Source organism: Phoxinus phoxinus (genome assembly GCF_949152265.1).
Source record: "Phoxinus phoxinus genome assembly, chromosome: 12".
NCBI lineage: Eukaryota > Metazoa > Chordata > Actinopteri > Cypriniformes > Leuciscidae > Phoxinus > Phoxinus phoxinus.
Genome location: NC_136887.1, coordinates 15,296,595 through 15,320,369, shown reverse-complemented (window position 1 = coordinate 15,320,369; position 23,775 = coordinate 15,296,595). Strand labels below are relative to the sequence as shown.

At 39.3% G+C, this 23,775-nt stretch overlaps 1 protein-coding gene across 5 annotated transcripts in view; it reads left to right on the top strand.

Annotated features, from left to right (window-relative positions):
* htr4 (5-hydroxytryptamine receptor 4) overlaps window positions 1–23,775 on the top strand; it is a 111,647-nt gene that overhangs the window by 32,799 nt on the left and 55,073 nt on the right. For all 5 annotated transcript variants that reach the window (XR_013799839.1, XR_013799840.1, XM_079631336.1 and 2 more), the window contains exons 3-4: window positions 3,977–4,090; window positions 9,222–9,422. Coding sequence is in view for 3 of the 5 variants with exons in the window: in XM_079631336.1 (XP_079487462.1) it covers window positions 3,977–4,090; window positions 9,222–9,422 (315 nt within the window). In the remaining 2 variants the exon portion in view is untranslated. The remainder of the gene's footprint in view (window positions 1–3,976; window positions 4,091–9,221; window positions 9,423–23,775) is intronic.

Here is a 23,775-nt window from a genome sequence, read left to right as displayed (position 1 = left end):
GGCCATGACGATGACAGGACGAGACTCTGGAAGGGCGGCCATGATGAGACTCTGGAAGGGCGGCCATGATGAGACTCTGGAAGGGCGGCCATGATGAGACTCTGGAAGGGCGGCCATGATGAGACTCTGGAAGGGCGGCCATGATGAGACTCTGGAAGGGAGGCCATGACAATGACAGGACGAGACTCTGGAAGGATGGCCATAATGAGACTCTGGAAGGGAGGCCATGACAATGACAGGACGAGACTCTGGAAGGATGGCCATAATGAGACTCTGGAAGGGTGGCCATGATGATGAAAGGACGAGACTCTGGAAGGACGGCCATGATGAGACTCTGGAAGGGCGGCCATGACGATGACAGGACGAGACTCTGGAAGGACGGCCATGATGAGACTCTGGAAGGGCGGCCATGACGATGACAGGACGAGACTCTGGAAGGACGGCCATGATGAGACTCTGGAAGGGCGGCCATGATGAGACTCTGGAAGGGCGGCCATGATGAGACTCTGGAAGGGCGGCCATGATGAGACTCTGGAAGGGCGGCCATGATGAGACTCTGGAAGGGCGGCCATGATAAGACTCTGGAAGGGAGGCCATGACAATGACAGGACGAGATTCTGGAAGGACGGCCATAATGAGACTCTGGAAGGGTGGCCATGATGATGAAAGGACGAGACTCTGGAAGGACGGCCATGATGAGACTCTGGAAGGGTGGCCATGACGATGACAGGACGAGACTCTGGAAGGACGGCCATAATGAGACTCTGGAAGGGTGGCCATGACGATGACAGGACGAGACTCTGGAAGGGCGGCCATGACGATGACAGGACGAGACTCTGGAAGGACGGCCATAATGAGACTCTGGAAGGGTGGCCATGATGAGACTCTGGAAGGGCGGCCATGACGATGACAGGACGAGACTCTGGAAGGACGGCCATGATGAGACTCTGGAAGGGCGGCCATGACGATAACAGGACGAGACTCTGGAAGGGCGGCCATGATGAGACTCTGGAAGGGCGGCCATGATGAGACTCTGGAAGGGCGGCCATGATGAGATTCTGGAAGGGCGGCCATGATGAGACTCTGAAAGGGCGGCCATGATGAGACTCTGGAAGGGCGGCCATGACGATGACAGGACAAGACTCTGGAAGGGTGGCCATGATGAGACTCTTGAAGGGTGGCCATGTTGAGACTCTGGAAGGGCAGCCATGATGAGACTCTGGAAGGGCGGCCATGATGATGACGGGATGAGACTCTGGAAGGGCGGCCATCTTGGGACGAGACTCTGGAGCTGGCCGTTTTCTGGATCAGGGGTACATGTCTTCCAGACACTTGAGAATGGCGTCCCTCCAGGGAAGTCCTCGGGTGTCTGGAAGTTCAACTGGGTGGTAGTAGTTGGCCCCCATCCAATAAAATGTTCTTAGGGTCTCATCATCATGGCAGAGGATGTCAAGAAGGGCAGAACTCCACGGAGTAGTCTACAAAGTTGAGACCCTTTCGGGCCTAAGCAGTGAACTGTGCTGCTTTATCCATTTTAAGGGTCCGGTCTTCTGTCACACTGTGGTTATTTCAGGAACAGGCTGAAGACTCCGATGCAAGATGCAAACGCAAACGCAAACACAAACTTTATTATTATTATTATTATTATTATTATTATTATTATTATTGAACAAGCTGACAGGCAAGGAAAACACACATTAACACAACAGAGACCAGACAAACACTGAAAGCAAGGGTGCATCTTAAATAGCAAACAGAAATGAGATAATTAATCAGACACAGCTGGGACAAATGAACTCATAATGACAGTAACCATAGAAACAAAGGAGTGGTGGGAAAGAGAACAAATGAACACAGGAACTGATCAAAAATACAAACAGAAATCCACACACAAACTAAAACTTGACATTAGTTGAAATTTTACTTTATTAACAGATCTCCAACTCCAACAAAGGATATTTGGTGAAAAAAAAAAAAAAAAAAAAAAACAGTTTCAAGAAGTCTTCTGCTTAAGAGGATGTCTTGATGTGATGAAAATTTGCAAAAGTGGCACTGTTAAAAAACTTTCTATGGACTGTAGACTTATGTTCAATGGTATGGTTATAAAAATAAGTTTTATTCTAGAGGAGCGTGTTCATTTAATCCTGGCCACCTGTCAAATTTCAAGGACATATAAGCAACTGCTTACCTCACTCCAGAGATAATTTTTCTTCCATCTCCCTCCTCTTTCAGATCTGCTTTACTTCTTAGCACCTATAATATTCAATTCTCTGTCTATTTGTATTTATTTCTTTACTCCAGTAGTCTCTAGCCCTGCCATAATGGATGAATGCCAATTCAATATACAGTATCTCACTCTAGGATCATATAAACTCTTGAAATTAACAATATATTGTCACAGAAAGTATAGCAGATCCAAGTAATCGTAGTGAAGGGTCTAATTAGAGGTTATTACATTCACACTGGGCATTTCATGCTGTCATGTCTTTTCTGATTTATTCTAATTTGTTTCTTTAAACAACAAATTCACGTCAGACATGACATGACATTCACTGCAAGATCAACACAGATTTCTACTTTGTCTTTAGACAGGTAGAGCTTTATAGCTCATGAACAAAAGAAGTGTCAAACGTTCTGCAGTTGAGCTGACTCTCTATCAGTTATCTCAAATTCCCTGCCGTTCATTTGTCTCTAATGTGCGGTAGGGGGTTATCTCTTCTTAAAGCCTGCAGTCAAAATAACAGGCTTTAGCCTACAATTACATAGTCAGTGTCAATCTTGAGGGAAAACATTGCGTCGGATAAGAGCTACTTTTTGAGTTTATAGGTTATACAAGAGGCATCATGGTAATTTTTCTATCTGTCTCTAAAACACACAAGAAAATTATTTTCACAATGTGATTTACCCTCTAAATCTTTGTAGCATTATTGTTTTTCATGTTAGAAATATAATTTTATGTCCACTAAACTGTGATAAAAGAAAATTAATATGATACAATATGACTAATTTGTTGAATTGTGAGATTAATATTTTATCCAAATAAGTAAGATATACATTAGTATTCAGATGTTTCACTGTAAAAAAATGAGATGATCAATAAGTTATGGCAAAATATGTTTTTTTTTTCACGTTGGTTTAACTCATCAAAAGAAGTTACGCAATTTTTAACTTTTTTAATAAGTTATACAAGATTCAACTCATTTTTTAAAGTCAGTTTAATGTCATTTAAGTTGAAAGTACATTTTTACAGTGTTGGGGATGGTAAGATTTTTTAAATATTTTTTAAAAGTCTCTCACCAAGACAGCATTTATTTGATTACAGTAAAAACAGTAATATTGTGAAATATTATATCCATTTAAAATAACCATTTTCTATGTTAATATATTTTGAAATGTCATTTATTCCTGTGATGGCATAGCTGAATTTTCAGCATCATTACTCCAGCCTTCAGTCACATGATCCTTCACAAAGCATATTACTATGCTGATTTATTGCACTAATCTAAATGTAATGTAAATAAAAACTGGAAACTAATGCAGATACCGAAATATAAATGTTTCAATCATTATGACACCATTGATTAGCAACAAACAATGCTACACGTTGGTAAGATTCACGTCATCAGTAACATAAAGAAATCTTTTTCACAAGGAGGAATTGTCTTTTTTGACCACGCTGTGTGGGCAATGTGCTTTCTATTCCTGGGCAGTGCTCTTACGCAGCTGTTTCCATGGGAATTGAGGTGGCAAAACCTTTCTTAAATGTCAACATTTAACAATTAGAAAATCAAACTTTAAATGCATTTTAAAGACAGCATTTCTTCACTGAAAATGATGCACCAGTAGTGTCTTCTGGAACTGAAATGTTTGTGCTATTGTTAGTCGCCTTCAAGACTATGACACTTATCAGTATTTTCTTTGTTCCATGCGATCAACTGGTTTTCAATAAGTTTGTGTCTTCTCTCTGTTACCACAGCAACAGCTTGGCGAAGACGGTTGCTCTCATCAGCTTCCTGTCACTGGTCATGCTCATGAGCGTCCTGGGCAACCTGCTGGTTATGGTGGCCGTCTGCAAGGACCGGCAGCTCAGGTCAGAAACCGCCCATCTCCGCCCACTGCTCTCCACTTATCTGAAACCCCAGAGGGAAACATCCCTTTTTAGCATTTCATTTGTGCAGCTCAAGTGAACTGACATGACTCATGTTCGAGGTAATTCTTACTGGATGATTCTTTTTAGGTTTTGCAGGGTTTAAATCTGAATGGCAGACATTGTTATGCAGTTTTCTTCTCACTCTGCAATTTTTTAAATAACAGAATTCATGCGTTTCTATTAAATGATACAGCAGACTTTCGGAAATATTAGGATCAAATTCAGACAGTTAATCTTTATTCGTTATAACTTTACAGGATGACAAAATAAAGAGCTAAAATTACTCATTGCTTGGTTCGCCTACATGACTGAGGACATTTTTTCGTCAAACAGATGGAATGCTTTTTAATTGGGATGTTTTTAAACCAGTGAATACCACAAACATCACAGAATTAATTAAATTAATAGTTTAATGAATAATTACTAGTGTTTGTGGTGTTGTTTTCCAACAGAAAGTGATTTTACTTCCTGGAGGAGGATGTGCTTTCTTAGTTTGTATTTTTACAAAAGACTAATAGAATGGAAAGTGAAATCATAGACCTTAGAGGGGGAAAACATAAATTTTCCAATTAAAACAGTATTTCACAAGAAAACATGTTCTTTTGAGAAAACACACTTTTTATGTATTACTAAACTGTGATAAAAAAGCAATATGATACAATATGACTTATTTGATGAATTGCAAGATTAATATTTTATCCAAAATATTGAGACACTGAATCAATCAAAAGTTAGTGATTTGTTTTTTTTTTCTGTGTTTTTTGAAAGTCTCTTATGCTCACCCAGTAAAAACAGTAATAAAGACAACATTTTAGGTTTGTTTTGTCTCTCAAGCCTGTAGGCACCATGTTTTTGTCAAGTCATGTCAATTATCTACATTCATCAAGGTTACCAAGAAACTCTTTGAAGTGTCAAAGAGGGAGTCATGCACTAAATGTTATGTCATGATGATAGTGATAAATGTCCTTAAAATAGGCTGTCTGAACACTCCTCTGTCATGCAATCTTGTCTTTCACACACAATACACAGGTTAATGGTTAACAGTGAAGAAGCTCATCAACAGTGGGCGTTTCTTTTTCTTCTTTTTTTTAGTTAAGCAGTTCACCAGCTCATAAACACTTCTACATAGCCTATTTGGGTTTCATTTCAGTGGGTAATTACTTAGCAGCTTGTTAATTACTCCTTTGAAGTCCTGCTGGGTTCTTGGAAAACTATGCTGCTATTGTTTTTATATCAATGAAATTCCCTGGCTAAATGGAGCTTCGAGTCCTTTTTTAACAGAAATAGTCCAATTCTGACAGGAAATAAACGTGTTTGTTTGCTTAAGCTCCAGATCTCCACCCACTCTGTATCATATCTTACTGTAATTTCCATCATTTCATACTGTCTAGAAAGTGCCAACACCATCACGAATGTGAAATTCTAATGAAGCCGCTGATACGGACCTTCTGAGACAGCCAATTTCCTTCTGAATCTGTAAAACGATTCTTAGGTTCTTAATTCCCCCAAAAATGTCTTTCCAAAAACTCTGTTATTATTTACTCGCTCTCATGTTTTGTGGCACATAAAAGAAGATATTTTCAAGCATGTTGGTTACTAACAATGTATGGACAAAAAAACACTGAGACATTTCTTACAATACCTTCTTTTGTCTTCCACTCTCCCTTCAACGCTGACAAAATAACCAATTATTGTAGGGTTTTTCTTTTGTTGTTGTTATTGTTGTTTACTTTTATGAACTGAAGTATGGAAGTAATGCATGTCAAAGCAGCTTTTCTATTATACATTTTATAAGTTGTTTTTTTTAGGTGCTAACTAGCAGCACAGATACAGGTTACTCAGAGTGCTGGAATTCCCGGCATGCACTAGAGCATGAATAAATAATATGGTTGCATTGTTTGACCATTTACCCGTTTAATTTACAGTTGTTGTTGATTTTCCCCAGAGCAAGACATCGGAAAATAGTTTAATGGCTGACATTTGCCTACACTGGATGTGAGTGTCGCGTGGGGCTGGGTATCGTTAAATCATTTTCGATATCGATATCGATACCTTGACTTTGATACCGGTTCCTGAACGATACTTTTTCCGATACCAATTTTATAAAGTCCGTTTTAATTACATTAAATATTACCTCAGAAAACGTTGGTTTTATTTTTTCAGTTTGTTTACTTTTTTTATAGACTCAAAGACTCGTGTAGGCTACTGGGGGGTGCGGAATATATGCCTCGGCCTCAGGACACATAAAGCTTGCCGCAAAGCACTGGCAAACGTAACCTTATGATTATGAATGTGTCAGGGAAAAGAGCAATGAGACATTTTAATTGTTTATTGATAAACTAGTGTTTTCTGAGTCAGTGTTAACTGCAACGATGAAGAATCGTCAGGTCTGCAGTATAGTGAACGCGCGCACCTATAGAGAAATGCACCTTTCATTTGGATTGCGTAATCAGAGAATATTTGTTTTCGATTCGAATTGGTTAGTTTAAAAGTAGACATTTCAAGCTTTCTTTATGCCTGTTCCTCGTGTATGTGAGGCAAGTAAGTCGAGTTTCGGTTCATTTGTGATGCACTCCAGTTCTTTTTGCAGTCGAAGACAGAGCAACTTTCTGCTCTTAAGTTTATTCCGTGCACTGTCAAGTGCTTCATCAGATTTGTTGTGTTGCCAGTCTTGGCAGCCATTATCTTGTCGCAAATATTGCATCGCGCGCTGTTGAAATGTAGCCACACTTTTGATCTTTTCCACATCTTTTACTTGATCTTTTCCACACTACACCATCACGTGTGAGCACATTTACCGGTGTAAATTAGTGTTTTTCCCTTGATGCCTCGCCACAGCCAATTATGCTGTATGCTTATTGGCTCACTGATGTTGACGAGGTTAACCCCTTAGGTATCGAAATTTGGTACCAAACGACAAGACATTTTTTGATACTTGATGGTATTGAGGCAATTTGGCCAGCCCTAGTGTCGCGTCAAAAGAAAATAGAACCCATTTTAATCTTTGATGCTGTCTACACTGGACATATTAGATATGAGTTCAGTTGACATACTCCACACACTTAAGTCTGTCGACAACAGGATAAATAGAAGAGTGAACGAATGTTCGCTTTGACATCCAGTTTAAACAGCTCGTTTAAATCTCTCTGTAGAGACTTCAGAAGGTTTCTAGCATTGGAAACAAGTGGATGGTTTATTTTAGTGGCGTCCTGAATCGCGTCTGAGGATATTTTTTGTTCGGAGCATTTGCCTAATAATAATAATAATAATAAATTTTATTTATATTGCTTTTCTTATACCCAAAGCGCTTAAACAAGTACAGTTCAAAAGTAAATACATTTAAAAAAATTATAATAATAATACAACAACAGGCAGAATACAATATACTGTACATCCAGTGTCACCAATTAAGACACAAACACTATCTTAAAAAGATGGGTTTTTGACTGTTTCTTAAAATGTCTTAATGTTGTTTTAATGTCTTAAAACTTCTTAGTTTTGACTACAGATTGTTTTGTAAATGACACACAGTGGATAAGGTTTCAAAACACTTACTGGCATGCAATAGTGTGTGGACGTTGATACTGTTTCCTATGCAATGACGTTAGCAAATCATAACAGTGGTCATTTACTGACCAGCCTTAAAGGAGCCGGCCCTTGAAAATGGATTGTTTATATATATATATACACACACACACTTGCAAATGGTTGCCTTCATGTTTTTCGTCTTATGAACACTTGTGAAGGAGATAAGAAACAGTTTAGGGAGCTCTATACTGAAAAAGCTGTTGGTTTCTTTTGTGTCTAAAGCCGGGAGGCAGCGCTAGGCTTCTTATCTCCTCAAACGTCATGCCACACATCACTTCATACATTCCTTGCTCTATTTCACGTACTATACTTCCTTCTGATTTATAAATTGCTTATCCTGTCCCATACCACCCAGATTCTTTCACTCAAAGGTCATGTTTCCACTCTGCCACCTGTGTAATGCTTATCTGATAATAGAAGTCCTGAGAAAAATAATCTAAAAATAATCTCAATGTTACCACTTGAATCACGTGCCAAATGTTATGTCGTGATAGTAATGACAAATGTCTTTAAAAGAGGCTGCTAGGGTCAAATGGAACATCTGGTGCCATTTTGCTTTAATGATGCATCCAAAAGGGATTTGTAAATACTGACACACTATCTGATGGTGTAATTATTGGATGCATGTTGCTTTTCATTCTTCAGAATTGCTGTCAAATGTTCATGAAAGCCAATCAGTGCCCCTCTCTGCATTCTTTCAAAGATGTATATTGCTCACAGGCAGCTGGTATGCGGATTTTATGCCATGTTATGGTTACGTGACAGAATGATTTGAGCCTATTAATGCTTCTCACATGAGCTATATATAGATATCTGTGTTCAGAAGCTCAAGCAAGGGTTTTATTACTCATTAATAGGATGCCCAGAGCTCTGGACACTATCAACGGGAGCGAACATTATGACAACCTATCAGCAACGTACCACACACATAGCACAGACACACGCAGACAAGTTCAGTGGATATCATGTTACTGTTTTCTCCAAATGATTTAATGGTGAATATTAATTTCTAATCATGAGGGAACATATCTTGTCAAGCTGCTGTGTTCACATTTATTATTGAATTTAAAGGGATAATTCACTCAAAAATTTCACTCAGACATTGCTAAATTTCACAAATAATAACAAAGAAACGGCAATTTAGTTAAACATGACATTTTGCAGTAGAAAGACTGAAGTATTTTCTTGTAAAACACTTCAATAATTAAATCAATAAATTTTGTGTTCATGCTTGTTTACTAATTGTTTTAGAAAAAGAAAATAAACATTTAAAATTGTACTTAGCTGAATTAAAATAAAAAAATAGCTAAAAGAGAAGAAAGTAAGGTCACACTTTAGATTAGGATCCAGTTCTCACTATTGACTTTTTAAGTACTAATAAACAGCCAATATCCTATAATAAGCATGCTAATAAGCAACTAGTTGGAATTGGACTGTAAACTAAAGTGTTACCGAAAGTAATATATCTTTGTTTCTGCTGCAGGAAAATCAAAACCAACTACTTCATCGTCTCGCTGGCGTTTGCTGACCTGCTGGTGTCAGTGCTGGTGATGCCGTTTGGTGCCATAGAACTGATCCATCAGAACTGGATCTACGGAGAGACCTTCTGCCTGGTCCGCACCTCTCTGGACGTTCTGCTGACCACCGCCTCCATCCTACACCTGTGCTGCATTTCCCTGGACAGGTAAAAAAAAACAAGAAAAAAGACCTTGCCCTTTCAGTTCAGGATGCTCATGAGGCGTATTGGTTGTGTATAAATCACGTGCTATTAATTGAAATTCCATAAACGTATAGTCCTGACACATGACTGCAGTTGCTGTTGTCATGGCAGCCATAAATTGTTTCGCCACCGAGGACAAGCACTTCAGAGTTTAGTTCTGCGGACTGTGTAGTGATGCTGTTTCCATGGTGATCTATGTGTGGCCACACAAAGTCCCTTGCCAAGTAAATCGTTCACCAACACTGCAGTGATCACATGTCGATGTGATTATGAACCTAACAAACTCTTAAAGTCAAGCAACAGGCAAACCTTTAAAAAGAGAAACATATTGTTGCTGGACAACTTAGAATACGCAAATAGTCATGTTAGAGAGGGCTTTTCACACCAGGGGAGCGCAAAGAGGTGCTAATGGGTTCAGGGAACATTTGAGAGAGAAAAAAATAATTGTATGAATTATTTTTTTGAATAAACCGTGATGCATTTTTTGGTAACACTTTACAACATTAGTTAATGTATTAATAACTAACATGAACTAACAATGATCAATATATTTTTTACAACATTTACAAATATATACCTTTATATTTTAAGAAATTGGTCCCCTGCATGGGGATCATCATATTTGATAGTGCTTGACATCAGAAAGTTTGAAAACCGTAGCAGATGCTTTTCGGCAAAGTAACTTACAGTAGACCTATTATTGAAAAAAAATCATGTTGGAGCAATTTGTCAGTGATGACAAATAAATATTAATAAACAGTTCTTATGCTCACTTTGGCACACGTTTATGATTTATGATCCATAAACACAGAAGGTTTCATAAAAGAATGTTGCTCTTTGCGAAACGTTAAGGTTGTTTGTGGAAGTAGCTGTAATTTTGTTCTGCTTGGCTTCGTGTACACCATCATGTTTGCCCCAGTCTGATCTTATCCTTTTTTTTTTTCTGCGCATAACTATAATAGACAATTCGTCTAAACTCTGTGAATGGGCATTCAACTGTAATACATTTTATGCTTTGACATTCTATTTAGTTTCTGGCCTTGTTCCCGTCGGCAGCAAATGCTCCATCGTGAATAATAAAAGGAGAAAATAAGAGCTACTCGAACATGGTTTAGTATCTCAAACGTCTTGTGTGACACTGGCACATTGTAAAGCTACTACACTATAGAAGTTCAATAAAGCACTAAGCCTTAGTATGCACTTCCCTCCGACGTGAACCACCCTTTCAGCTCCAGTCCTTTGCCCCAGAGTGATGCATCAGACCAGAGGACTGATATTCAGGATGAGCTTTGAGTGCTCAGCTGCTTCCCTAGTTTGCGTCATTCGGCCCCTGCAGTTACACAGACCGCCTTCCAGTGCCTCGCTCGTTAAAGGGGGCATGAGGGCACACTGAGAGGAGGGGGACTGATAATATTTGGTTTGTTACAAAATGTACCTCTTTCTCCGTTTGACGTGTGTGTACCTCTCTCTCTTTCTTTATTCTGGCTCACGGTTCCACTGAATTGAGAGTCAAATAATGATGTAACTATCTACGTTGCTACAGTACATTCCCTGCCTATAAACAAACATGCAGCATTGCAGTCTATGCGTACTATAGTCTTACTTCTAGTTTTGAGAACATATGAAGTAAATAATTGATCATCTTTATGTCATCATGAGTTGCTTCTGATGCAACAGCCATAATTTAAATGCAAATGGAAAAAAAAAAACATAGCAATCAATTTACGATGATTCCTTGTGAATGAGTATGAATGACACTTAAGCATACTTTTAAAAAGAATACTTACTATGGAAATAATATACTGTAAAGAAATACAGTATATTATTATATGAAATACTGCATGTTAAAGACAGTGAAACTAGTTTTGAAACACTTTAATTGAGTGGAAAATATCTTTCCTCTAACGCACTAATAGCCTCAAATGTTAATAGCAATCTGGCAGATGTTTTTTATGTGTCTTTTAGAGAGACTTTTATGGCAGTCAGTTCATTATCTATCTTTTTTCTGTTCATCTTTTCCCGTTACTATCACTATGTATCACACCTTGCATTCACGCTCCACTGGGGTCTGCTTCCGTGATTTTCATCAAGACAGTAATGTTTTCCTGAGTACGAAGGAACGAAGAGGTTCCAGTCAGCTCGGCTACAGGCGGCACTTATGACAATCATGGGTCTTGTGGAAAGGAAACGGCACCCATTCTGGCTATTTCACAAGTCATTTGCCTCTCTGAGTTTTGACAATGAGGCTGGCCGGGTGTCCTTCAGGCACTCACTTAGCACATACAGCAATAATAGCCATGTCATCTCAATTTAGAGTGTGTGAAATGCGCTCCGCCTTGTTCTTAAAAGCTGTTTTCTCCAATGTAATTCTTCTTCGGCCTTCGGGTTAGTAGCAGTCTCTTCTCATTTCTCACACAAACCTCACTCTCCGAGCAGCATGTGTTTAGAGTCTGCGATATAGCGTGAGTCTCTTCAGATGATTTGCAGTCTCAGTGTTGATTTACTGCTTAATTTAGTGCTCTCTATTATGCCTCCACTCATCTGGCTCATTCCAGTTGAATACTAATTGTATGTGCTCATTAGCTGTGTTATTAGTGCGTCACAAGCCGCCACTTTCATATGTTTTCGAAACTTCTGTAGTTCTTCTTGATAATCGCTGTGTATATCAGCAGGTGAGAATAGTCTTCTTGGTGAAATATCCAAGATAAGCAAGGTCATATACTTTATGGAACTATAAATAGGTACACTTAGAGAATACAACATGCACAAAACTGTCCCAAAGCATTTGTGCTTTCATTATGCTTTCATGGAGAAAATGTGTTTTATTTATTTTTAGCTGAAAACACATTCTAATCATAGCACAAAAATTACTGTTCTCATTAATATCATCTTTGTCTTGTGACATCCTATAAAGTATAAAACAAGTATAAAGTTACCTGAGAAGCATAACTGAATAAAATGTCCAAAAATAGAAACATGTCTTCTTATTGATTTAGAAATATATATAAATATATCTTCTGATGACAGAATTTTCATTTCTGGGTGAACTATCCCTTTAAGAGTTCTTCTCACAGAATGAATATTTAATATTGCCTGTATTGCTCACTCTTATTTGAATGATTTTCACATGACATTAATTGATTGTAATGCACAACATGAAGATAAAGAAACACCCAATGTGAATGCACACCTAGCTGTGGATTGTCGTCTCATGGATAAGTTAAAACTGTCTTTGTTGTTTACAATACAACATTTGACTGGATGAATAAAAATAAATACAATACATTACAATACATTAAAAAAACATTAAAAAAATAACACATTAAAGTTTTATCTAGAGGCAGGGCCTAAAACTATTTTTTTGCCACGTCTGCCAATGGCTGGTGGCTAGGGAAATTTACCAGTATTTTTTTACCAACCATGAAACTATTTTTGCAAAAAGAGGCAGTTATGACACCAAAAATGATACCAATGAAAATTCACAATTCTATATTCCAATTTCAATACCACAGCTAAAACTACTAGCCGAACTAATGTGCATTTAAAACATTAATAAAGGCAAGTAACCGTGGTTTCAGGTATAAATTGAATACAGCAATTAAATGTAAAATTACACTGCTTAGTCTTCACTGTATAAATTAAACAGATTAATCCATATTTAAAGTTACAAAAGTTATTCAGTCAAGAGCAGTGAATGATTTTTTCTTTGTCCTTTGTTGTTTGATTAATATTAAAAACACAGACAGCTGCAGAAATGTTAGTCTGCTGTCTCTTTAAGACCTAATGAATGGATCCAATACACTGATACTGGTAACACTTTATTTTGATAGTCCCTTTTGGACAATTTGTTGACTGTAAGTAACTTTGCAACTACATGTCAACTAACTCTCATTAGAGTATTAGTAGGCTGTCTGCATAATATCTGCTAAATCTTTATTGTGATGCTCCCCAACAGACACTCTACTGACTATAAGTAACTTTGCAACTACATGTCAACTTATTCTAACTCTAACCATACCAGTCTACTAATACTCTACTAACACTTTAATGAGAGTTAGTAGACATGTAGGTGCAACGTTACTTAGTCAACAGAATGTATTAAAGGGACCATAAAAATAAAGTGAAACCCTGATACTGATACACACCTTTCTCTACTCTTTATGTTCACTTGAGCCCTAAACAACTATGTTTACTAGGAACTCGCCAAGACGGGCACATTTTGAAAAATTTTTTGTCAATTTGTCCATTCATGTGAATGTCACATTTAGTTAGTATTCATTTCATTTTCAAGGACTTTTAGTTTGTTTCTCTTCAGTTACCTGTTTCCTTTTTTTCTAGTTTCCCGCCACTTTCAGTTGTCATGGATATTCATTTAACGACCACGCCTGTTTGTAATTAAGTTATTCACCTTGTGTATTTAAGTCATTGTCTGGTATTGTTTGTGCATGGCACAGTTTTGTTTGTGTTAGTTGTTATTGCATTGTGTTAGTTTTCTTTATGTTAATAAATCAAGTCTACTTCGCCCACCTTCTTCTCCCTGGGATAAGGTCAGTGTCAGTGAATGTAAGCTCAATTCAGGGCGTGCGTTTCGGATGTGTGCGCACACAAAACATTTCACACAGTGAGTAACGAATTGAGTTCCCTTTGCGTCTTCTTGCGCTTGAATATTTAAATTGGCAGCACTGGCCTATGAGTGTCGTCCATGTTTATTGGTTACGTTCATGTTCTCACAACATTGCATTGTTAGAATTCATTAAAATGTTACAGACCCACTGGGGATTGACACTGTTTCATATTCTCGCTGACACCGATTTTTACTCTCATTTGATGCTTGGTGAGTGTTAATTCTAAGCCCTGTCTACAGGTCATTAGATTTAGAGTTTTAAAGTAAAATAAAGACATTCATACAGACCATGGTATAATCTATTTAAATATACGTCTATTTAGACAATAGCTATTTAGACATTTAACCAATAGCTAAATACTTGGTAATGCTACCTAAATTGCATAGTAACAGAGCAAGAAATGTAACGCCAATTATGTTATGAAGGTTACAGCAATATATTATATTGATATTTTTGAAGACGAACTGTTAAACGAACAGTCTTCAGGGTGAACTTGACCTTGTTCAGCCCAATACTGGTTTAAAACCCTCCTGTAAAGTTTTTGTTACTTAACAATTGATTCCAAATTTCTATAGAGGTCTGGCTCAATTCGGATATGGACACCCACTTTACATGAATCAATCAAAAGGAAAGTTAAAGGTAAAAAAAAAAAAAGTAAAATGGCTTTGAACGCTATTCATGTTGAGTTAAGGATACATGCACAACAAGTCATAGTATCTGCCTTTAAAGATGTTTAGTTATTTTTATTGAAAAACAAGACAACAAAAGTTTGAATATAGGATTTATTTCCATATAAAAGAATGGTTCTGGAGTATGTATTGTAGTACACTGACAACATTGCATTAAGCAGACAAAATACTCAGAGCTTGACACAGAGCCTTTGACCTTGCAAGAAAACGTCTGTAAGTTGTAAACTGATCTAGGAGCTTTTGTTGTCACAACTGTTTGCACACCACAGCAGCATGCAGGAAAGAGACCCAGATGGCACTACAGAAATGAAATGTGGAGTGCTGCACCTGATCAGCCTCAACACAGGGAACAAAAGAGCAACAGGGGAGCTATCTGGAGGTCTTTCTGCGGCGGTTACAAAATGTTGTACACTCTTGCGCAATGTGACTGCAGTGTTATTCCTCATTAAGCTGATGCATTCCTGTAAGATTTAATTTGAGGTAGTAATCATTTAAATAAAAATGCACACTTCAGTATGTCATTGTTATTGTTAAAGCAGCATGAGTGTGATACTTTCCCCTTCTTGTATCTCAGCTTCCAATTTTAATGTGAAGAACTTTGCACTGCTCTGTAGTGCATTTTATATGACAGCAATAAAAAGTGTTCTCCAAGCATGCCTGATACATCACACTGGTTTACTGCCAGAATCCATAAATGTTTTTGAATCTATATTGACATCACATGGGCTTTCTATAGACTACTAGGTCTATTGGACTATCTTGAGAGTGAGTGTTTGTATGAGCCACTTTATAAACCCCCTAAAAAAATAGCTGCAATTCTCTTAAACAACTCTGCAGTCATTTTATTCCATTTATGAATGAAGCGTCACTTGAAAGAGCCATAGAGAGCAGGAAATGGTCAGCAGAGACATTGGCCTATGAAAACAGAGATATAGGTGGATCTTACTTATGAGCTTATAGTCATTAGAACTGGATGACTTCCCATTCAGCCCAGACGTTTGCTTTTCATTTGACTGGAGGTTAATTTCTCCACATCACAGCTTGTCCAATGCCAGCCAAGCTTGGAATTGGATTTTTACGCAGACTTTCACGATACTATTTCCCCACGTGTCCGACCCTCAGGGAAACACGTTTGCGTGACTGATCGTTCATTCATGCTTTGGGAACTGCATTTTATTGATTCTGATCACAGATTTGATTTGTCTGACTGATCCAATGTAAAGCCAATGGGCACCGTCAGGACAGTAGTTCACTGCTTCTTGAAATTCAATTTGACTTCTCAGAGGAAAGCCATGCATTTCTCTGATGGGCAGCTTGCTATAGAAGGGTAGAGGATTCATGGTGTCATGTTTTTTATATTAAAAGGTACACTACTATATAACTTTTGGGCCTCTAGCTGTTAAAAAGCATTCATTTTGTGGAAGAACATTGTTTTGGTTGTGCTTCGGGTCTACGTGACTGCGAATTACTTTTACTGCTTGTAAAACATTCACTACTTGGCATAAGACAAATAACCAGTTTTGATGGAAAGGATCTCAAGCTGACTAGCTGAAGACGTTACTGTAGCTTTACTCTTTAATAGACACAGTACTTCCTTGAAAATAAATTCCAGCACAGTGCTACAACCATAATTAAATGAACCTTCACAATAGATGCTTTACAATGAACTCTGTTAGAGAGCTACGCATGGCAGTTCATCTGTTCAATAAATAAAATTAATCTGTTGAGTAATAAAAATTCCATCTCCATGTTGCTTTTACAAAATTTCAAATCCTGCAGTTCTCGTCATCTCTGAAAACCCAAGTCAATGTTGATTCTGGTTTTATTCTGGTTCTCTTTTTGCTAGAAGACTTCTCTGTTCAGCATCCCGTCAGATTCAAAATAGAAACACTTATAACAGGCTTAGTGAATCAGGGTAAGACAAAACGTGTTTTGGAAGAGGGATTGATGGTGTATTCACTCATTATTTAATTTTTTTTTTCATTTTGAACAAAACAAAGTTACATACTGTACCTTAAAGGTTAATATTGACAGCTAGTGATTGAAATGGGTACTGCAGTATGAGCATGATTCCTAAATATCTGCAAACATATTATTATATTTTTATGCTTTTCTTAGAATGCTAGAAACTTTAAATTTTTACTTTTATAATGTATTACAGATAATAATATGACCAATGAACAGTTTCACATCACTCACATTTATTGCTAAAGGCATGACATTGCATGTAAAAAAATTCATAAATTTTGAGTTGTTGTGCTATTTTGCTTTTCATCACATATTGTTTCAGACTAGTGGAATGAAAACACCAAAACTACACTTTTAAGTGTTAGTTTATTGCACTTTATCTGTTTGCATCTGAGGTTTTTGTTGTGTTCAGGAGTAAATTTAGTTGTGGACTGATAGCCTATTTTGAAGTGTTGTGTTCTGATGTGTTTGTGAGAACGGAGGTATACTAGTAAACAAGATTGATGAAGATTGCTACTCCTGTTTACATGTTTCTTTCTCTGCTTAATAACTGACAGATACCAAATATTAAAGGGGTCATGACATGGGTTTTTTTATTTTATTATTATGTTCCCATAGGTGCAATTATAGTATTACTATAGTTTTTTTTACAAAAAACTTTTAAAATGTAGTGATTTATGACCTTTTCCCACCCTGTTTCTCATCCTCTGATTCAAACAGTCTGTTTTGGGGGTGTTTCCCCTTTAAGAGTTCAGTGTTAACGCCCACTGTTATGATTGGCTAACGTCAGTGCCTATGCATCAATTATTAACGCCCCCAGCCAGAACCTGTGCGGATTCTGCGTATTTAAAAAGTAATACATTACTTGGAAATGGTAAATGGACTGCATTTATATAGCGCTTTCACAGACCCAATGGCCACCAAAGCGCTTTACAATATTGCCTCACATTCACCCATTCACTCACTCATTCATACACCGACGGCGGATTACTTACAGTTTGCGTCGTCGTTGTTGAGCCCAGAATAGTCGGCACGGACTTATCTTTGAGCAACAGTTTTCTGGCAAAGCCAGCATCATTTTGGGATTTGTTCTCAAAACAGTCATCCTTCAAATGTATAGAACAAACGCTTCAACTAACACTGCCGTGACTGAGACATCCGCAAAAAATAAAGTGCATCCATTTTTCCCTGACGACTGGATCTTTCGCAGCGTATTCAAAGATGTTGTTTGTCCACAGCCAGGAACAGCACATCTGCGGCATCGTAATTTCCCTGTACACAGACCCACTCGCTGTCCGTCGACTGAACACTTGTGAGGCGCGCAGCGCGCGGGCGCGACAATAATACGAAATGAGGGTAGTTGCCTTGCGCTGAAAGCGTAGTTGTCTTGGGCTGGAGGCGGTCTATATGCAAACGCTGGTACGTCACTTCGTACCGTGACGTCACTTCGTACCGTGACGTCACTTCGTACCGTGACGTCACTTCTTACCATGGATCCAGAACGAGCTGTATTTAGAGCTTGACTAAATAAATGATTCGTTTATAATGGGGAGGACGTCTGAAGCTATGAAACTTGCAGGACGTTTTAATGGTACAAAGACCTCTTATATACCAAAAGATCAAGGCAAATTTGGTTTCTCATGTCATGACCCCTTTAATATTTAATATAAACTAAATATTTTACGGAAGCTTGCGCCAGCATACCTTGAATGGTTGTGAAGATATACACATTTGAATTATGGTCGTCTGCCCTCTTTTTCCAATTTGAAAACCTGAGAAAATCGCTTTTAAAGTTTTTTGCCCGTTTTTTGCTGATATCTTTCAAAATCCATTGCATTTAAAGGGATAAATTGTTTATTTGACAGTTTAATTTGACCAAAGCCATTAATATATCACACGACATTTCTCAAATGAATAATATTTAATCTTTCTGAGGAGATCTGCTAGCTTGTTTACACAGAGCGCTGCGAGTCTGACAGGAGGATGACGGGACCAATCGCGTGCCGGTCAGACACATGATCAGCGTTTGTGTACATTTCTAAGCTTTTTGATTGGTTTTATACAAAGTGTAACACCATATTTGGAGAGAAGAGATAGTGACGTTTTGAGGGGATACCTGGGAAATCCTCAGAGGTGACGAGAGGAGTTGAGAAAAACTATTTTTATTTCCAGCGAATTTCGTATAACTTTGTAAACTTTAATAGTCATTTAAATACCTTTACTCAATTATCTGGACTATGAAACTTTGGGAGATTATTTTTGAATGTCTGTTCTTTGAAATTAGCACACAAAAAAAAAAAATAGATTATTTCATTGTTTTTCCACATAATCGGCCCATATCTTTCACCAGAGCGGGTCACATATTATTCGACTACGCATTACTTTACGGAGAGCTTACGAACTACTAGCTACGTTCTGCCTTAAGGAGAGACAGCCCAGGTGAATAGGAAAAATTGATTACCTTCCCCAATTGATTACTAACATGACGACACATATCTTTTGTATTACAAGTTTTTAGAATATTTGTGTTTAAATATGCAAATTAGGTATTATCTCATTATCTCAAAATCTGAATATTGAAAATTGTTTAATTTTGTTGACATATTAGAGTCAAAGGTTTTTACAGAGGGGATTTTGGATATCTCTTTTTATCACTATAAAAAAAACTGCCAACAGCCATAAAAAATAAAATAATTTCGCCCCGTTTTTAGGTATAAAATGTTGTATAAATCTGAACCTGAATGATATGAACAAACCCCACTGTAAAAACCTTAAGAATATAGATAGATATACAACTGGAAAGTTTGGTGTATGTAAGTGCTGCTGAAGTGGAGATTTCTGGCTCAGAGTATAAAAACCCCACTTTGAGAATCACGTTGTCAGAAATTGACATCAGCCAAAGAGATTTCGCTTTTAGAGTTAAATGCCCCATTGTATTTCACGATTGGTTGCTGATCAAAAAGGAAATTACCATATTGGGATCCGACAACATTGTACAGGAGAGAGAGAGAGAGAGCTTTCCAATGGTATATGTAATGACAGGGTGCAGACAGCGATCGCGGAGCAGCGTAATGATTTAGAACGCCAACTTTTGTTAAATTTAATAAGTGTAGTGTAGTAAAATGTAAAAGACCTAAATGTGTATTTTGGACTTTTTTTCACCACAAGTCTGAAAGAAGACATGTGATTGAAGACAAATAGCCCTAAATCTCAAAATTGACCAGTGGAAAAATCAAATAAAAATTTGCCTGGCGTGTCTCCCCTTAAGAACAAATGGTGCAACCGAATAAAGTAAAGAGTTAGTTAGTACTAGTAACTACTAGCTAGCTTCTAAGTCTCTAGTGTGGACTTAACATTTCAATTTAAGAAAAAAAGAAAAGAAAAAGCCTGGTGCAACCCTACCCTGGATTGCCTTACCTGTGTTGTATTATATTTTATCATATCTTTGAATCTTACTTTGTAGTTGATTATTTATTCTTTAAAAAAAAAAAAGGTAGCTCATCCCTTGCCTCGGGCACCATGTGAGTCAGGGCCGCTACTGTTCATTGGAACTGTAATGTTGTCTCAAGCCTGCCTTCTTTTTTCTACTGCGGTTGTTTTCATCCCTTTAGATACAGGTGCCATGGTGAAAAATCAATAAGCTGGTTGAGCAAGTACACAGAGCTGGCTCTATGACATCCGTCTTTGACAGGGCTGTGGTTGCCATTAGCAGCAATGGACCATGGCTGACAGTCATCCCAAGCCTCACAAGTCTTCCAGCCAGAATTTCTTCACAGTATTTCACAGCAGACTATAGGATGTAGCTGTGAAAGGCCGAGCGGTGGTACAGCAATTTGTTTATCACTCTATTATCAGCCAAATGAAAACACAAGGTTCAAATCCCTAAGGACATCTTGGCCATTTGATTATTTTTATGAGCATCTTACATATTGTGTTTTATGCAATAAAGCAATTGCTGTAATTGTGTCACCTCATTTTAATTACGTTTCGTTTTATTAACACTGGCTGGAGTAAAGCAGCCAGAACAATGAGAGAACATTAAGCCCATTAGCCTTATTTATATTGTCTCAGTTCAGCTGTTTAGAGAAATGGGAATACTCTAAGAGAGTGCATGACTTTTATTATGGCCCAAATTGATTAAATTCAAAATAGGCACAATGTAGCTGAAAAAAAAGCTAATGTGTACTGCCTTCAAAGTCAGATGTCCTGAGTAAAATCATAGGAAATTTGAACTACACTACCATTACAATTTTGGGTTCAGTAAAATTTTTGGGGTTGAGGTTTGGAAGAAATTAATACTTTTATTCAACAAAGCATTACATTGATCAAAATGACAGTAAAGAATCGTTCACTACAACAGTTTTCAACATTGATAATGATGAGAAATGTTTTTTGGATCACCAAATCAGAATATTAGAATGATTTCTAAAAGACTGGGGCAAGGATGCGCATAAATAAAAATTTTGGCCGAGACCGATAGCCGATCATTTTTTTATATTTGAAAGTCGATAACCGATATATTGGCCAGTAAATGTAAATTATTTTTTTAAATATAATTTTTGAGAGCCTGATTACAAAAACAAAAGTCTCACCATTAAAAGCCATGTTCCAAACACACAATTTTAATGTTGTAATTTAATAAATCAGCTTTAATAAATCTGCCAAATTTTCTTATCGGGCCAAAAACAATAATATTAAAATTGAATATATACCACCCGATACCGATATGGTGGCCGATATATCATGCATCCCTAGTATGGAGTAATGATGCTGAAAATTCAGCGTTTGCCATCACAGTAATAAATATTATTTTAAAATATACTAACATAGAAAACGTCTGGGTTACGTATGTAACCCTCGTTCCCTGAGTACAGGGAACGGAGACGTACGTCGGGTTCCCCTGACGAATTGGGATCACGCTAGGGAGCCTATTACCTTCGAGAAACTAACAAAAAGCCAATGAACATTGGCATGCAACATTTGCATTCCGCGGACCCGCCCGTCAGCGCGGGTATAAAAGCCGGAAGTAAACATTGCATCATCGCTTTTCGCTGAGGAGCCGAAGTAACGGACCCCTGCGAAGGTGCAGCCACATGGCAAAGGGACGTACGTCTCCGTTCCCTGTACTCAGGGAACGAGGGTTACATACGTAACCGAGACGTTCCCTTTCGTCCAGGGAACTCCGACGTACGTCGGGTTCCCCTGACGAATTGGGATCCCTAATAAAACGCCATGGTGCTGGCCCCTTCCAGTGCCCAGCTAAGCCGCCCTACAGCAGTTTTTTCAAAAAAAAAAAATTTCGGGGGCTGCTAGGAAACCACTGCTGTTCCACAAGACCCACACAGAGGACATTGGATAACACTGGGAAGCGTGCCTCAACCCCCGGGGGGGGGAGGCACACTACGGAAAACCAGGATGCCTGATCTGGCCTGGAATACTCATATGAATTCACATAGTGAACATATGGAGTCCCTGAGATGGTCCCAACCATTGGAATTGGGAGCGCATACAACAAGGACGACGGCGCGAGTCCGTCGGGGAAGACACGGCTGGACTGCACGTGGCAAAAACCGGTACACAAGACCACTGAACACCCAGTCTGCTACGACTCTAGCTAGAGGAGCAAACCTGGCGCCGGGCGGTCCGCTACGCCGGGCGCCGGGGGGGTGATGGAGGAGCTCAACGAGGTTACCACTTAGGGGCCAGCGGAGCGGAAGAGACGCACTTATCTGATTACAGAGTGGCGCAGCAAGCCGACACAACCTATTCCCTCGACCCACTGGACGAAGCCAGAACCCGGGAGGAAACCGGTTCCACACGGATGTATAGAACCTAGCAAACGTGTTAGGTGTCGCCCAGCCCCCAGCTCTACAAATGTCTGTCAGCGAGGCGCCTTGAGCCAACGCCCAGGAAGCGGCAACACCTCTAGTTGAGTGAGCGCGCAACCTGGGGGGACAAGGCTCACCCTGAGCCTCATAGGCTCGGGTGATGGCATCCACTATCCAGTGGGCTAACCTCTGCTTGGAGACGGCCTTCCCCTTCTGCCGGCCTCCGTAACAGACAAGGAGCTGGTCTGAGGTCCTGAAGCTTTGCGTTCTGTCAACGTAACACCGCAAGGAGCGGACGGGACAGAGAAAAGCTAGGGCTGGGTCTGCCTCCTCCTGGGGCAGCGCTTGCAGGTTCACTACCTGATCTCTAAACGGAGTGGTAGGAACCTTGGGCACATATCCGGGGCGGGGTCTCAGTGTTACGTGGGACAGGCCCGGCCCGAACTCTAGGCACGATTCGTCGACCGAAAATGCTTGCAGATCCCTGACCCTTTTAAAAGAAGCCAATGCTAACAGGAGCGCTGTCTTAATAGACAGGATATCAAGCTCTACTGCCAGCAAAGGCTCAAAGGGAGGACTCTGGAGAGCTCTCAGTACCAGAGTCAAGTCCCAAGGGGGTACAGAGTGTACAGGGCGAGGAGGGTTTAACCTCCTAGCACCCTTCAGGAATCTGATGACCAGGTCGTGCTTTCCCACCGACTTATCGTCAACTGCATCGTGATGCGCCGCAATGGCAGCGACATACACTTTGAGGGTTGAAGGGGACAGCCTACGCTCCAACCCATCTTGCAGGAAAGAAAGCACAACGCCGATCGGGCAAGTTCGGGGGTCCTCCTGACGGGAGGAGCACCAAGCGACGAACAGGTTCCACTTCAACGCATAGAGGCGCCTCGTAGAGGGGGCTCTAGCGGAAGCGATAGTGTCTACCACTGCCTGTGGCAGTCCGCTCAGAACCTCCGCGTCCCGTCCAGGGACCAGACATGGAGTTTCCAGAGGTCTGGACGCGGGTGCCGTAGAGTGCCCCGTCTCTGAGAAAGTAGATCCTTCCTCAGAGGAATCGGCCAAGGAGGGGCTGTCGAGAGGAGCATGAGTTCTGGGAACCAAGTCCTGGTGGGCCAGTACGGCGCCACTAGCAAGACCTGCTGCTCTTCCTCCCTGACCTTGCACAGAGTCTGCGCAAGAAGGCTCACTGGGGGGAACGCATATT